This window comes from Diadema antillarum, unplaced genomic scaffold (assembly GCF_040938485.1).
Source record: "Diadema antillarum isolate AM-2024a unplaced genomic scaffold, OU_Dant_1.0 seq00001928_RagTag, whole genome shotgun sequence".
NCBI lineage: Eukaryota > Metazoa > Echinodermata > Echinoidea > Diadematoida > Diadematidae > Diadema > Diadema antillarum.
The window spans coordinates 57,779-74,292 of record NW_027272591.1 but is presented as its reverse complement, the minus strand read 5'-3'; the positions used below and the strand labels follow the sequence as shown (position 1 = coordinate 74,292).

At 38.8% G+C, this 16,514-nt stretch overlaps 1 protein-coding gene across 1 annotated transcript in view; it reads right to left on the bottom strand.

Moving 5' to 3' along the window:
- Nucleotides 1-5,226: 5,226 nt before the first annotated feature.
- LOC139713225 (sialin-like) overlaps nt 5,227-16,514 on the bottom strand; it is a 28,139-nt gene continuing 16,851 nt past the window's right edge. Inside the window, exons 5-10 of the mRNA XM_071624970.1 lie at nt 14,628-14,714; nt 11,447-11,580; nt 8,625-8,777; nt 7,779-7,911; nt 6,720-6,961; nt 5,227-5,797 (exon numbers count right to left, since the gene is read on the bottom strand). Of these exons, the coding sequence (XP_071481071.1) occupies nt 5,594-5,797; nt 6,720-6,961; nt 7,779-7,911; nt 8,625-8,777; nt 11,447-11,580; nt 14,628-14,714 (953 nt within the window). The 3' untranslated portion in view covers nt 5,227-5,593. The remainder of the gene's footprint in view (nt 5,798-6,719; nt 6,962-7,778; nt 7,912-8,624; nt 8,778-11,446; nt 11,581-14,627; nt 14,715-16,514) is intronic.

Here is a 16,514-nt window from a genome sequence, read left to right as displayed (position 1 = left end):
AACGAAATAACAATTCAGGCAGCAACATTATCTTATTCTTTTTATTGTTTTAGTGGGGCGCTGTGGCATAGAGGATAAGACTCCCGACTCCCGATCGGAGGACCCGAGTTCGAATCCCATCCAGTGCTTACGTCCTTAGACAAGATGTTTTTACCCACCATGTCCCTCTCGACCCAGGTGTATAAATGGGTAGGCCTACCTGGCAACGCTAAGGTAATAATAATGGCAGTGCCCTCTGGTAGAGCAGTGGTTACACTGAAGAGGCTGCCCTGGGTATAGATAAGGCCTTATTATTATTATAATTATTTGTTTGGTTATAGCTAAATTTCAATATAACGAAAGAAAACTGCCGATCCCGAGGACTTTGTTATAACCGGAATCCACTGTAATTAAAACTTAGAGTGCAGGAGAATGGTACCCAGCTCGTATTATCTTGATAAAGATATATTGAAATCGTTGAAATCGTTTCTAGGGTAGGGATACACACTGTGGCTACATTGCTTTGGTAATTCAACATCTCAAGATTGTGTTAATCTCGGGTCACAGTGAAAATCCCCGCAATGAGGACAAAGTCCAGGTGACTTATGGAGGTTAACCTTGCAAGGAGTAAACTCATGCGAATTCAAATACCTACAAGGTGATTTCATGCAAACAAATAGCAATGAATATCTCCAGTGCTATTAAGCGCACCTTCTGTAAAGAAAAATTTCAATTCCTTTCCAGAAAATACTCTCTATGGTAACATTTCACTATCAAACCCAAGACAGAAGACTGTCTTTTATATAGGAATCTGCAGTTATCATGATTCAGAACCAAAACCTTTTTTTTTAAGGTTTAAGTGCGTTTAAGTGATTGACTCTATTATTCTAACGTACATGCACTTGTAATTTTACATAGTATTTTTGCTTAATAACTTTGTATTCTTCCCTATATTTTTCTCCAGTGAGCAAAATTTTATTCATATCACTTTTAATTTCAGTTTCTTAATGAAAATGGGACAAGGGGGGGGGGGGGGATGTAACCACAAACTAGTTGATACTTGCTCAATTTTGTAATGTTTTTACCTCCTGACTCATGTATGGTTTATCTCTTGAAAATTGTTATACACGTGTAGCTATTAGTGTAATTTTGGGTCATCCCACGAGACCGACGCCCACGAGTCATACAGCCCACGAGTTCGACATTAAAAACAGGTCCACGAGCCACATAGCCCATGAGTTCGACATTAGGCAAACAAAACCCATTCATGAGTTCGACACAAGGTAAAAACAACCCACGAGTTCGACCACATGGTGCTTAATGTGTCGGTCTCGTGGGACTTCTTAGCTTAGTGTTGAACCCATGGGCTGTATGTATGACTCGAGAGCTGTATAACTCTCTAGCTGTATGACTCATGGGCTGTTTGACTCGGGGGTGTATGACTCGCAGGTATCGGACTCGTGACGTGCACCATTTTGTACGTGGACTCCTCGGTGGAATAGCTGCATAGTGTAGACTCAGCTGAATCGGGAGTCCACATCCACATTATCAATCCTTCTATTAGGTTAACCCTATTCCCACCGGGGGGGGGGGGGGGGGGCATTTTGATTAATCCGCAACGCGTGATGCTCTTGCCGCGACATTTAATGACTTTTTTTTTCTTTCAAGTAAATGTATATCGCGTAATTTTTGAGACCAAATTTGGCATACCGTTTTGAAGCCACGCCCCTTTGAAAAAAATTCGTCGACCCAAAAATTGCTCAAAAATATGACTCTATGTACAAATCCAATGTGAATTGTGTTTTTGCAATCAATTAATATAGAAATAAATATTTTTACTTTCAATGGGTGATAATAACTCATTTTACCCTGATTATGCTTTAAAAAGTTTCTGCGACAAATTTTGATGAAAAAACAACAGAAACAAAACGTGAAAAAAATACATAAGAAATTCAGTAAACAATACAATACATAAGAAAAAAATATGAAGTCGAATTTTTGCTTCAATATTATTGTCGAGGATAATGAAAAGAACATGTTCACCAAAAATTAGAAGTCTTGGAGCTTTATTTTCTTTATTTATAGGCAAAAGATTATTTTTGCATAAATTAGCATAAATTAATTGATATAAAATACATAAATTAACATTTGAAAAATCGAACTATACAGTCTTGTAGATTATATTGGTCTCTACCTCAGTGCAAATTTTCGCGAGGATTGCGCGATCCACGACCGAGATCTGAATGGGGGGGGGGGGGGGGGGGGGTTCCCCGGTGGTTTCAAGTCCCTCAAAAAAACCCGGTGGGATTAGGGTTAATACACACTACTTTTGTTATTGTCTTCATACACGGAAATAAATAAAGAAACAAACAAGACAATGGCTGTTTATGGAAAAATATTATATAGATATATATTTTATTCAAATTACATCAAAGCCTCTTTACAAAATGTTATGTAATTTTGAAAATATTTTGCTTGTATCTATGATCTCCCTTTAATAATTCTTTATCTAATTTCCCAAAACCCTCTTGGAAATTACACCGTCGTTGATTTCCCTAGAATTTACCCTCCATGATAACATACACATACCACAAAAAGCTTTTTTTTTTTAATTTCATTTTCCTTTAAAGGAAAGTCAAATACTTTGGCAATTGGAGATGATAGTATCAAATTGGCAAGAGTTCTTCTCTTAAACATCATCTCAAAGTACCTTGAATAATAATGAAACAAAAGACGATGGTTAGTCTGCAGGGTTATAAAGCAACGAAGATCTAACATTCTAGGTCTGGGCTTTTTCTTTCTTTTTCAGACAAAGGTATCAGTTACAACTGCGTTCTGCATATTTTAAAGTTTTGACACAACCAACAAAAGTATATTCAGATGATAGATGCATACATTTTATGTTAACCCATGCAGTAATTGGTGTCCTTATGAACCACTAGATAAGGCATACGCCAGAAGAAGGAACCGGCATTGACAGAGGACAGTACCATTAATTTATGAAAATTATTTATCTATACATCTCAATCTCATACCGTATGCCCCTCCCAAACCCCACCCCCCCCCCCCCCCCAAAAAAGGGGACCCTCTACAGTGGTGACTTTAAGAATCAATCTGAATACAATTTCAGGGTATGAACATAATTATAAATTATTACCCATATCTTACAGAAAATCCCATCAGATTTTCTTCAGTGGTCAAAGAGATTTGAGGATCTCTGCAGGGCAGGAACCCCTTCCCTCAAAGTTCTGTCCACTGTGTTCACACATGTTCATGCATTAATATGCAGTTCCACGAGCGTCCAAGTGCTAAACTTGGAAGAAGCAGACCCATGGCGTGCTTTACAACTATCCTCATTTCTCTGTGACACTTAACCAAATTGAATGGGGTTTTCTGCAACATGTAGGTAAGATGTTATATTTCTAAACCTTGAAATTGCATTTATAGACAGTTTAATCATACTCAAAATTACATATGCGGAAATCCGATTGATTTCTTTTCCCCATACTGTAACAGTGCCAGTCCATTCCTGACAACTTGTTCAATTACACGTCAATGAAAACTAAGTACAGTATTAGTTTACCTGCTTTAAACCCCACACGTATGTGATTACACTTGGCCGCAGTCAAAGATTTCACGCAAAATGTAATGTAGAGAGAACCCCCTTCCACTATGTGATAGAGTACATCACACTTTAAAGGACAAGTTCACCTTCATAAACATAAGGATTGAGAGAATGTAGCAATATTAGTAGAACACATCATTGAAAGTTTGAGGAAAATCAGACAATCCGTTCAAAAGTTATGAATTTTTGAAGTTTTTGTGCAGTACCCGCTGGATGAGAAGACTACGGCAGTGTATGAATAACTTAGATGTCACATGCGTACAACAATATAAGGAAAATATAAAGAGAATTTCACAAAATTCCATCTTTTGAAAAAAGTACACATTCCCCTGACTCGTTACCGATAAATGTTATGGGTAATATTATTCCCCCTGCCTTTAGAAAGAGGAAAGTCAATTGCTCTTTTATTATGCGAAAAAAAGTGAAAATATGTTGAATTTTCTTTTATATTTTCTTTATACTGTTGTACGCATATGACTCACAAGCTGTAGTAGTCTCCTCATCCAGCGGTTCCAACACAAAAATTTAAAAAATTCATAACTTTTGCATCGATTGTCCAATTTTCCTCAAACTTTCACTGATGTGTTCTACTAATATTGTTGCATTTTCTCAATCCTTATGTTTATGAAGGTGAACTTGTCCTTTAAGACTACAGGAAGCAAAATCACAGCTTGGCTGAGTTACTTCATTGTATAACTGATCACCACGCCCTAGATTGGCCTCGCACTTGATGGCGTGCTTTAGTTTTTCTTATTCTCTTTTCCCCCCTTTCAAACTCATAAACGCGTCTTCTTAAATAACAAGACTCTCCACAATGTGGCTTGGTCTATCTTTAGCCGATGATGGCGCTGTGCATGAGACCGCCTACCGCTTACCCCTGAAAGAGGCCAATTTCACAAATTCATGTTGCAGTATAACTTGCATATTTGTTTTGAAGCATCCCTCTGAGGCAGCAAATTGTTCGAATACTCCATCAATACCCGACAAGCTATTACTGAAATAAACATTGCAACCTGTTTCCTATTTCCGACCAATTCTACTCAACCAAACAAAACATCCTCAACATAATCAATCAATCGTTCAATGAATACCACCGGACAGCGTGTCTATGTATCAGCTATGATGTTGAGTTGGCTTAAGTTACTTTTTCCATCCTGTATGAAGATACAAGAGAAATGTACAAAAAAAATACTTTCCTGTTACTCTTCCAGGTGCATTGATCACTCTCATTTTGGAAATGCACTCTATACCAAACACTGCTCATATTTGTGATAATGATTACAATGTATTTACTGCAAAGCGGTTTTTTTTTTTTGGCAATCACTCGAAAATTAACCTTGTGATCAGTTTATCGCCTGCTAAGGACCAGTACAAGCCTCATTAGATCTTATTGCGAGAACGAGTTTCTCCTGCTAGTTCACGAATGTCTGGGCCCTATTTCATTAAAAACAAAAAGTTAACATGATGGCAACTCTCGCTTGAATGGCGAATACATGTACCATGGTAATGACAAGAATCCAGCCTCCTGATTGGCTGTTGCTTTGGGAAGTTGCCATTCCAACAAGAGTTGCTTTCCCAACATCTCTTATGAAATGGGGCCCGGGTAAAATTTCGACCGATTGTGATAACATCAAACCTTCACACAGTTATTATTCCATTCATATGAATCTGCTCAGTGGTTATGATACTCTGCCCTTTCCTGCCAGCGGCTCGATCGTCAGCACCAGCAACAAAATGACATTACCCAAGACTGGAGAAAGGCAGAGGTTTCAACCTGTACTTTCCCCGAGGTTGGGCTGAAGTCTCATCCATGTCGGCTTCACTACTCCAATCGATATCCCTTGCCAGTATAGTCGATACAAACGATCTGCCTCTTTGTTCGTGTTTCCGCATAACAGAAACCTGCCGGGGATAGGTTTCGGTTCCAATCTCCGTTCTGTCTCGAATCAAGAAACAATGGAGTATATGTTTTAAGGAGAAAAAAAGGTTTTACACTCGTGTTTTAGTTGGGTCTCCATCTCTGCTCTTATCTTTGTCGTGGACATACTCGTAGTTCACTTTACTCTCACGCTCGTCGGGGCTCAGTGCCCATGCCTGCACCTCCCCAGATCCGAACAGTTGGAAGAAGAAGGCCCCCACGAGGCTGAGGACCGCTGTCGTGTAGAACACCACGCGCCATCCTTTTGGGTCGGTCTATTAAAGCGCGAAACACAAACACAAGAAAAGAAACCCGAGAGGTATAGGTGATAACATCATGTAGGAGTTAGGAGGAAGATGGCAACTGCAAGTTACAATGTAACAGAATTCCCTCTGTGAGGAAAGATTCTGAAAAGATCTCTCCGGGGACTCTTTCTGTCGATAGAACCGAACGTGACATCTTACACGTTGATAATATGCAAGTCAGTAATGATTTATGTTCGACCGACACTCTCGATATAATTCAGATTATATGAATTTTCAGTGGTTTCCTATATACTTCCTACCTATAGGCATACTATGTTTTAATTCTATTTGTGTGTGTGTTTGTGTGTGTGTGTGTGTGTGTGTGTGTGTGTGTGTGTGTGTGTGTATCGCACTGCATGCTTGAAAAATGATTTAGCAGCACAAGAAAGAAGAATACAGCTGCTTTTTTGTTGTTGGTGGTAATATCAATGTCATTGTTAATATGGATTTGATATTGAATGAAACTCAAATAAAGAATATTATAAAACAAAACAGAGTGTGTGTGTGCGTGTATGTGGGTGAGTGTGGGGGGGTGTAAACAATTACTAAACACTGATGTAATAGACAGCACATTCAAAATGTCGTCAGAATTTTTAGAATGCACTTCGAATATGCAGGAAGGCAGGAAGAATTTTCATTCCAACGGCATTCCGGCTCATTCTGCCTCTAGTGTGACGGGGGTATAAATATGCAAGAAGGCAGGAAGAATTTTCATTCCAACGGCATTCCGGCTCATTCTGCCTCTAGTGTGACGGGGGTATAATACCCCCGTCATCAATTGTTTATACACTTGTATATGACATATATAAAAAAAAAAAAATTCTCTTCGGATTTTGTTGCTGAAGACACGTCGACGTTTTCACAAACAAACTTTGACTTCGACTTCGACTACCTGGTCTTCGGTGATGAAGCCGACGACGATGGGACCAATAAAACCGCTTGCAACAGATAGGCAATTGCCAACAGCGAACACGGTGCCGTTGAAACGGGGAGCCAAGTCCTGGGCGTTGACGAAAATCCCGGAGAAGGTGACACCGATACCGCAGATGCCCGTCGACATGAGGGCGATGACGAATCGGTGGCTGCAGCCGACGTGGGGGACAGCGATCAGTGACCCCGCAGCGACTATGGCGCCTATATGGAGAGAATGTGAGGTGAAATAAACGAAGAGTGTCGATGAAATGGGGCTAAGAAAGGGCCATTTATTTATTTTTTTTTAGTAAGTCTTACATCATCATGATTGAGCAGAATAAAAACTTTGCAATAATACTTCACTTGTAAAAAAAACCAAGATTAGTTCTTGATTGGCTATGGTTTTAATATCGGCATTTTTCAAACTATTTCTTATGTTTATAGCAGCTTGTAACGTAAATATCTCCCCTCAAGAAAAATGGAAATAGTTCATTTTGCAATTCACTCCTCATAATATGGAGTTACAGGACGTAAAGGTTTACAGCGAGTTGTGTAGGACTAATTGTTAAACTACAGTGATGCTCTCGACCAACCTTGCCAACTGCTTTAGAATCTTATACAACCAACAAACCGGCCAATACGAAACAAAACGAACAAACAAGTTTGTCCTGAATGTCTTCGGGACAATAGCCTCGCAAGGACGCAATGCATTCACAAATTAATGTTTTAATATTTTTGCACTTTAACAGTAATAATGGGGATAGCATTAAAATAATGAAGCCACATTTGATGGAATAATCATGTTGATGAGATTTTCAATTATACTTTTAGTTGGGAAGTCCCTATTGCAAGAAAAAAAAATAGTGCACAATAAACTGATCAACAAAAAAAAAAGAGAAAAGTGATAAAGAAAATTACGTTTTCATTATAATGAACGTGCAAGGCTGTGTGTCATATGCATACACAAGATTAAAAAAAAATGATATAGAAAAGCCAAGCGATTAAACAAGAAGAAACAAAGATGGCGTGTCGTTAGTACCGATATTGATCATTAGTTTCCTCGTCTGCGTCGTGGTTAAATAGTTCAAATGTATCACGTGATCAGACAGGCACGACGTCAGCACCATCGAAAGAAACATCGTACCGTATGGTAGCGCCCCCAATAGGCCGAGCTGAAAAAAAAAAAAGAAGCAGATTAGCGATGAGTAGACACTCTTAAATGGACAAAAAAAAAATATTAATCATTTTTACCAGTTTTTTCAGACTCTGGTGCACTAACAATTGAAAAGTAAGTAGGCCTATTCTGGACCGTTAATCATTCCAGCTGTATTCGGACCAACGACATTTTGTCTGTCGACTTTGTATGAACGATCTCATTTTGTATTATTGAGAGAAAACAACGCTTTACATTTGAGTGTTAAAATCTCATGTGAAAAAAGAAAAGAATCTAGAAATCAAATCCAATTCAATCAAATCAAATCAAATCAAATCAAATCAAATCATATCAAATCAAATCAAATCGAATCGAATCAAATCAAATCAAATCATATCAAAGGAAATCAAAAATAGTGCTGCCTCTTGTAGACATGCTGAACTGAGAAATTAAAAAAAAAAAACTATTTTCATATTGCACGATTCTCATAAACATTACACCGATTGGTCGTTTGACATTAAACCTCTTTTTATACAATACATTTGAACTTTGATCGAAGTTTCCTTTCAAACTCTGTCCTAAAGAAAAACAAATTATGAAGTGAGATACAGAGATAGGGGAGGGAGAAAGAGAGAGAGAGAGAGGGAGAGAGAGAGAGAGAGAGATTGAACAAGAAATGAGAGAAGTAAGAGCTTCAGATAAAATAAAAATTCAATGTTTCATCGAACTTACATTAATTGTATCGAGTCTGAGAATGTGCCTCAGGAAGAGCGGAATGTTTGTCATCAGCGTGAAAATGACAAAACCTGCCAAGGTTACCATGACGACATTAAATGCTGCTGCCCTCAGCGATGTCAGGATGGCACACATTGGTATCGACGGCTTCTAAATAGTAACAACAGAGATAAACGATCTCAAAACATTTTGTTGGTTGGTTTGGTTTGGTTTCATTTTTCCCTCTGAGAGGATGGCTGGATAGCCCATATTAAGCTGCACTATAAGCTGGTCTTACATGGGGTCCAGTTGGATGTGAGGTGGGACCACTCTTCGCGATGAATGAAGTGGGATTTTTACGTGCATGAGTTGTAACTCTCTCATACATGGCAGTGGCGGATCCAGAGGGGGCGAAACGGGCGCGCGCCCCCTCTTTATTTGTTTTAAACACACACAAAAAAAGGAAAGAAAAAATGGGGGTGGGGCGCCCCCTTTAATTTTGTAAAGACGCCTCTCCTTTACGGAATTCCTGGATCCGCCCCTGCACGGGACCTTTATTTCATGTCCTGGCCAAGGGACAGAGAGTCATAGTGTTTTGTCTCTTACTGGGGAGGACGGTGTGATTACATTTTTAGCATTGGCTCAATAAGAATCGGAAATCAATTCCCAGTCCTTTTGGATCTGGAGGAAGACGCGCTACCGACTGAGCCAATTCGCCGTTAGGGTTTGATATGCTAAACCGGACCCGATTTACATCGCGAGCATCACATACCCAAAATAAAGTTTACATAGAACGGAGCATAAAATTATTCATTTAACATAGGGATAACGTCGTTTCTGCGATGAGAATAATGATGAAAACTTCCATTTTGCTTAACCCTAACTGCACTGGGGGGGGGGGGGGGGGCCTCGGAGGCCCCCCCCCCCCCTCGACATTTCGCACGATTACTCTGCAACACGCAACGCTCTCGCCGCGATGCTCCATGACTTTTTTCTTTTGAGTTTCCCGCACATTTTGACACCAAATTTGTGACGCCCGGGGGTACGGTTCTGAAGTTACATGACTTTCTGTACATGCACGTGAGGCCAAAAATGGCTAAAAAATGTGATTTTGTGTACAAAGACAATGCAAATTGAGTTTTTTTCACATAGTTCATATAAACATGCTTATTTTTACTCTCAATGGCTAAAATTAGTTTGTTTTAGGAGTATTAGGCTTCAAAAAGTGTTTGTGACAAATTTTGTTACAAAAAACAACAAAAACAAAAGGTCGAAAAAACAAAGAAATACATAAGAAATTCATGAAACAATAAAATAAATAAGAAATTGATTTTGATACCGAATTTTTTTTCAAGTACATTTGCTAAGAATGCCACAAAGAATAATTATACCAAAAATGAGCACTTCTGGAGCTTTATTTACTGATTTAGATGAAAGATTCTGATTTCTCGCATAAATTATCATAATTAATCAAAATAAAATAAAAGAAGACTATTTTCTAAAATTTAAAAACACGATCTTGTAGATTACATCGCACACTACCATTGTGCAAAGTTCCGCGGCGATCGCGCAATCCACGGCCGAGATCTTAGGGGGGGGGGGGGGCCCTTGAGGCCCCCCCCCCCCCCAGTCTTTCAAGCTACCAAAATAGCCCAGTCTTTTTAGGGTTAAAATCGATTCCCGAGTTTAGCAATAAGCAATGTTGTGTTCCATCATACCGTAGCCTCTGGCAAGAGGGAACATACTCTGTCTCTGGGATATATAATGACAAAACTGTGTGAAAGAATCACACCCCACTCATATAAAACATCACACTCCACTCATTCAACGTAAAGAGCAGGGTGCTAACCCGGTGAAGTGGCCCACCTACCTACCCACACAAGATCATCTTCGTAAGAGGCTTTAGCCCTTTAAAAAGTAAGAAAGAAAGAATAACTGATGTATTATTTTAGTCTTATCTCGGGGGAACATCACCTCGGCATGGCTAAAGGCACCTATTGGGCCCTGCATGTCCTTCGTCAAGGGGGGTGTGGGGGTGAAGGGGTTAAACATCTTGTGTACGATTCAAATCCAGCATCTCATGCTAACATGTTCAGAAGCTATCCACTCTACTACCACCCACTGTGCTCTAACTGGTCTTTACTAATCATCAGTAAAGTTATCACTAGTCTGGATTATTACAATCAGTAGGCAAACAACTAATCTCTGCATACTCATAAAGTAAAATAAGTGCTAAAATGTCCTGGAAAAGTAGCAAAGAGAATCGCATTGGAGGTCGGCACTTTTCTGATGCAAACACATGAACGTTATCCCACGACACTTAAGAGTTTCGATAATTATTCTTTGCAGTAAGAGTTTGTGATATTGCCATGGATAACATTGTGCTTCGTTAGAACAGTTGTTGCAACATTCCACAGATGCATATTCTACTGCTCTTAGCTAGGGGTGATGTTCGTTATTTCAAAGTTTCGTTAGGCCGAAAATTAAAAGAGGATGAGCACTTTCGAACTTTCTTAATTACGAACATTATTTCGATTACGGATTAACGAACCATCGGAATAACGTAGTTACCCTATTTCGTTTTCGGATGAACAAATCTTCGGAATATAGAACCGGATTAACAATCATTCGGAATAACGAATCCTGTTTCTGATTCTCGAAATAACAAACCCTCGGAATAATGGAGCTTCTTTCATTTCCGGAAAAATGAACCATTGGAATAATAAATCTTAACTCATTTTCGCAACAACGAATATTCGGATTAATGAAACTTTCAGAATAACAAGCCTTCGGAATGCTCACTGTAACTATTCTAGAGGCATCATCGAAATACTACTTACATCTTCATCGTTCGTCTTTCGACAGCGTTGTGTTTCGATGGTTTGTCTTTCCCTGGCCGATATGCAAGGGTGCTGGCTTGGCTCTTCGTAAATAACGAAGCACCAAAGCACTGCTAGGAGTAGTGTACACGACCCTGGTGGGTTGAAATTGAATTGAACTCTAATTAAGTATAGTGTTGAAGACAAAAATACGGCCTTTTTTCGTCAGTATGACATTATCCTAATTAGAATGAAATACACGTCTCAGCATTTCATACATCACGTAGCGGCAAACGTGTGAAAGAAAAATCTATCGCCGAAATAAAACAAAATGAACAAGCTGAAATAATGACAATGTTTCTTAAGAAAGCAATGTTTCAAAGGAATATCTTATAGTTAAACCAAATATGAATGATGAAGGGTCATCTTTTTTAAAGTTTTGAACATTTTCGGCCTAAATACGATGCTTGTAATGTTAAGAGTACTTTTTGATCGTTCGTGCAATCCCCTTAGAGTGGAAAAATCATATTGAACAATACATGGTGAACGAAAATCAACGAATGATAACGAAATAAAGACACGACATAAAGATACATTATGCAATTTGTTTAAAAGGACCAGAATATGTCCATAAATACACCGAAAATTATGCGACAAAATATTTCAACCACCAAAAATCTAACAAAATAAATGGGAAGAAATACAATGCATTCAACCAAAATTTAGACTGGGGCAATATATACAATGTTCCTTATAGATCTACCCTGAATCAAAGACTTCATTATTTTCAATACAAAATTCTGCACAGAAATATTGGTGTTCAAAAATTATTACAATTTTGCGACGGGAATCTCTAACACAGACCTATGTGCGTTTTGTACGAGCTGCACAGAAACAAATACCCATAATTGGTTACACAATGTTACACAAAATTTATTTCTCAATATAAATATAGGAAATGATGTTACAAAATCAAACTCAAATTACTGTAGGGTTACTTTTATTCTTGGTTGTACAGAAAACCTAAAGTGTTACAATGCTGTTGTATTTTAATGCAAAATAGTTTTTATATTTTCTGCCAGAAAAAGAAAAAAAAGTCATTAGATTTTGTCATTGTTTTACAGCAAGCGAAGAAAGTAGATGAATATATATGTGTGAAGAAAAGAAGGTTTTGCATCCAATATTGGACTGGAATCGTACTCATGTTATTTAGAATGTGTGTTGCTGCCTGTCAAATCGTATTATTAGTTTAATGTATTATTATGATGTAACATATTTGTATCTGAATGCTGAATAAGTGAATCAAATTTCTTCGTGAAAGAAAAAAGAGTTGAAACGGTCCTCTACGAATTCAGTGTAGCGTCCTCTTTGTTGCGTTTTGCTCATAATCATAGGTTTGCTGATGTGCTCCATATTATTAATCTAATAAGACGCAGTTATGCTGATACATGTATTGTAAACTGCGTGAAATGTATTGTGAACTGCTTGAAATGTTCGGGAAACTGGAAATCAAGCTTTAACATTGCCATTACCTTTCAACATAAAAAGATGGCCGCTTTTGTTTTAGCTCTAAACACTGTGATTTCCTCTGCTTTGCGTGTTTTTTTTTTCCAGAAGAGAGCAGAGTGAAGGTACCAGCATATACCCCCAACCCCTTCCAATTTACTCATCGATTTGTCGCCAGTCAGACATAAAAGCAGGCGTTAAAATGTGCAGGCCTATAGGTCGTGTTACGTGATTATCTGATACGGATATTCGTGACGACTATGTAGCGTGTGATAATTGTGACCGTGCACCTCAAAACGAACATAAAGTCTCACACACTGATTTTGCGTTGGGACTGAAAATACGTGAAATGGGTCAACCTAGCCGAACTTGACTTTTTCATATTTTCTGAAAGAGCGGGTCTTCTTTTACGTTATGCTAAAATTTGGTATCATAAAACGAGCAGAAAAGTGTGTTTTTTTAGCAGTTTATCTCGAACATTCTTGGTAGAATAGTGTGATTAGATGTGACTTTAGAATCCCTTTTTCATTTCTGAAAAACCTTGTCCACACTCTTAAATTTCAACTCTAATAACTTTTGAAAGAATAGTGCAACTGCTTTGAAAGATGGCATCAATCATGGGCAGAATGTTTTAATGAGGCATGCTTAATTTCAGTTTAATCTGGTAATCCCTTCATTGTTGTTACTCTGGTGGTTTACTTCCTGTTTTTTGTCCCATTCATCGCACAGCCAGCACGGTTTGGTAAAGACTAAGCGCTTGAATAGACACTGTACTTCTGAGCCTCTTTTCTCAATTCACACTTTTCCTGAGTTTGTGCTTTCTTTCCAATATTTAGATAGGTTAGGAGAGTCCATTTGATTTGAGTTATACATCATTTTAAAGCTTAAAGCTACTGTGGGAGGGGGGACAGCCCCCTCCCACACCCTCCCCCCCCCCTCGCTCGCTCCGCTCGCTCGCATACCGCCCCAATCCCCCCCCCCTTTATAAAAAGCTAGATCCGCCCCCTGATGTTACATATAATTATACTGCTCATTTTAGCATCTGCTAGGAAATATCTAGGCAAAATATCTAGGCAAAAAGTAATGCATATCTTCATGATCTTTGTTTGATTAGTCTAGGGACAAATCTACCAGGCTAACATGCTGTATCACTGGTATTGACATGCTCTTTGTCCTTACCACTAGGTCCTATATAAACATTTCCTTCCTAATGCAACTCAATGATATGTATTCTACGTATTAGAGACATACAGAAAGACAGAAAAAACAAACAAACATGATCAAACAATCTGCGAATCGGCCTGAATTCTATCTGTTCGTCCCGGGCTGACTTTTGTGCATTAAAGTGTTAGTTCCATTAATATCAGGGACCGCGGTACGCATTGTGGGGTAAGCTCGCCGCCGAGGGAGGGGTAGTCGATTAATAATTGATCTCCATGGGGTCTAGGGGCCCCTTGATGTTTTTGTTGTTATTGTTTTTTTTAATTGGTGGGTTTGTAATTTCATTTATTGGTCCATCTCTTTAGTTATGTATTTATCAATGTATATATTCAGCCAAAGGGTGTGCATGTGAGTGTGTGCGTGAGAGTGTACATGTATATTCTTCAAGAAATCATGGGAGAAACGTAGTTTGAAACTATAGGCTTAACAGCGTCACAAGATATACATAAATCCATACTGTAATCACTGTTTTTACCAAAGATGTAAAACGACGAAGCCCATCCTAGTCTCGAGCAGACGATTCCGGCTAACGCCAGTCCACTGGCCGTTCCAAAGCTGGTTCCTATGGGTCAACATCAAATACAAGGTGGAGGTATGAGTCTCTCAAATGACGTCTTCAATTTATTCTAGTTAACTAGCCGTTTTCTAAAATGTAGATTAAATTCAAACCATGTAATACAAGAAATTAAACACTATTTGGAAAAGCAATGATTGTGCACAGGATTGTTACCGAATGTCTGTGGCCACCTTTCGCTGCCACACGTTACAAAGGCGGTGTGTCAGGTGCGGGTAACCACAACCGAAAATAAGCCCGTTTAGAGTTTCACTTCGCGCATTAGCAGAAAAAGGTTACTGAGACTGGTACATGTACCAGAAGATATGTTGGTTGTTAAATTCTCCGAGACAGGCATTTGTAATATGATGGCTATTCATAAAATCCTTACGAAGGTGTTTTCACATGAGCCCGATGTATCGAAATAGCGCGATTCTTTCAGAATCTTGGAACTTGGATTCTCATAACCCGATGACGCTATTTGATAATTTGAAAGCTAAGCTCGAGAAAATTTCCCGACCCAAACCCGGGAAATTGCCAAAATAGCGGGATGATTTGCGAACTAGAGCGCCACTTGATCATGTGCATTCGCCTCAAGAAATTAGCATCCCATCATGCCTAGCGTGTATCCCGATCGATCGAGGCAACCTGCACGCAAAATGGTGATTTCGCGGGTAATATTGTTGAAGGCGCGCACTCTACCGAAAATGTTTGCGCATGCTTAAGCATTGAATTAGCTCAAGAAAAATTCAGGCTAATTGTCTTCGGGCTCAAGTGAATAGGGAATGAAATGTCGCACTAATATGCGATCGCCAAAAAAAAAAAAAAAAAGGAAATTCTCGAGCTTGGATTTTCGTCGGGCTGATGCGAAACGCCTACAGAATGATAATGCTTGCCAGCACATCCACCTGACAGCAAGCTTGGTATTTGAAAATATTGATAAACAAAGTTTGTTATACTTGTAATACATTCAATGCAAAATAATGAAATTGATGCTTAATTTCCCCATGTGCTGAAAGACCATTCTGGTCACGTGGTCCTCGCAAGTTTCTTCCTTATTTGAACACGATTGATGAGTTCCATATAATTGGTAGTCGGACAAGCTCATGCATTATATGTCACATTGCAAAACACTGAAATGACTTACCAACAGAGGAAAAAAGAAAGGTCAATTTGTACCAATGTGCACATGAAGTAACTTCGAACTGCATAATCAATTGATTATCGCAACGGAAACCACAGACCGACGTTATTTGGCAAAAGGAAACAGTATCGCGTAGTAAGTTGATACATTTGGAGCCCGATTCATAAACATTAAGTGTAAAATCCATCGCAAACTCTCCATGAAGCAGGCCCCTTCGTGTAGAAAGAATAAAGTAAAACGAAAGACCTAAATAATGAGTCAGTTATTATAGGTTTGTTTGTGTCATTTCACTCGCTCACACAATGCGCGGACAATATACACTCTTGAAAGATAGTTTAAAGGGGATGGCTAGTAACTGATCAGTGGGAATCAGTGGGAATGCAGGGGGATGATTGTTCGAATCCTTGCGGGATTCATTAATAGGAGTACATTATATATCTATCGTTGCGTGAAAATCATTTACTTCAGAATGGTCTCATATTCAAGTAATGTGCAGACCAATGCTTCCAGGTTAGCATGCCTGTACAGTGACGGTACATTAAACTGCACATTACTTGAATGTGAGACCATTCTGAAGCAAATAATTTTCACACAACAATAAATAATATGTAATGTACTTTTAAATGAATCCCACAAAGATTGGAACAATCATTCTCCAGCATTCC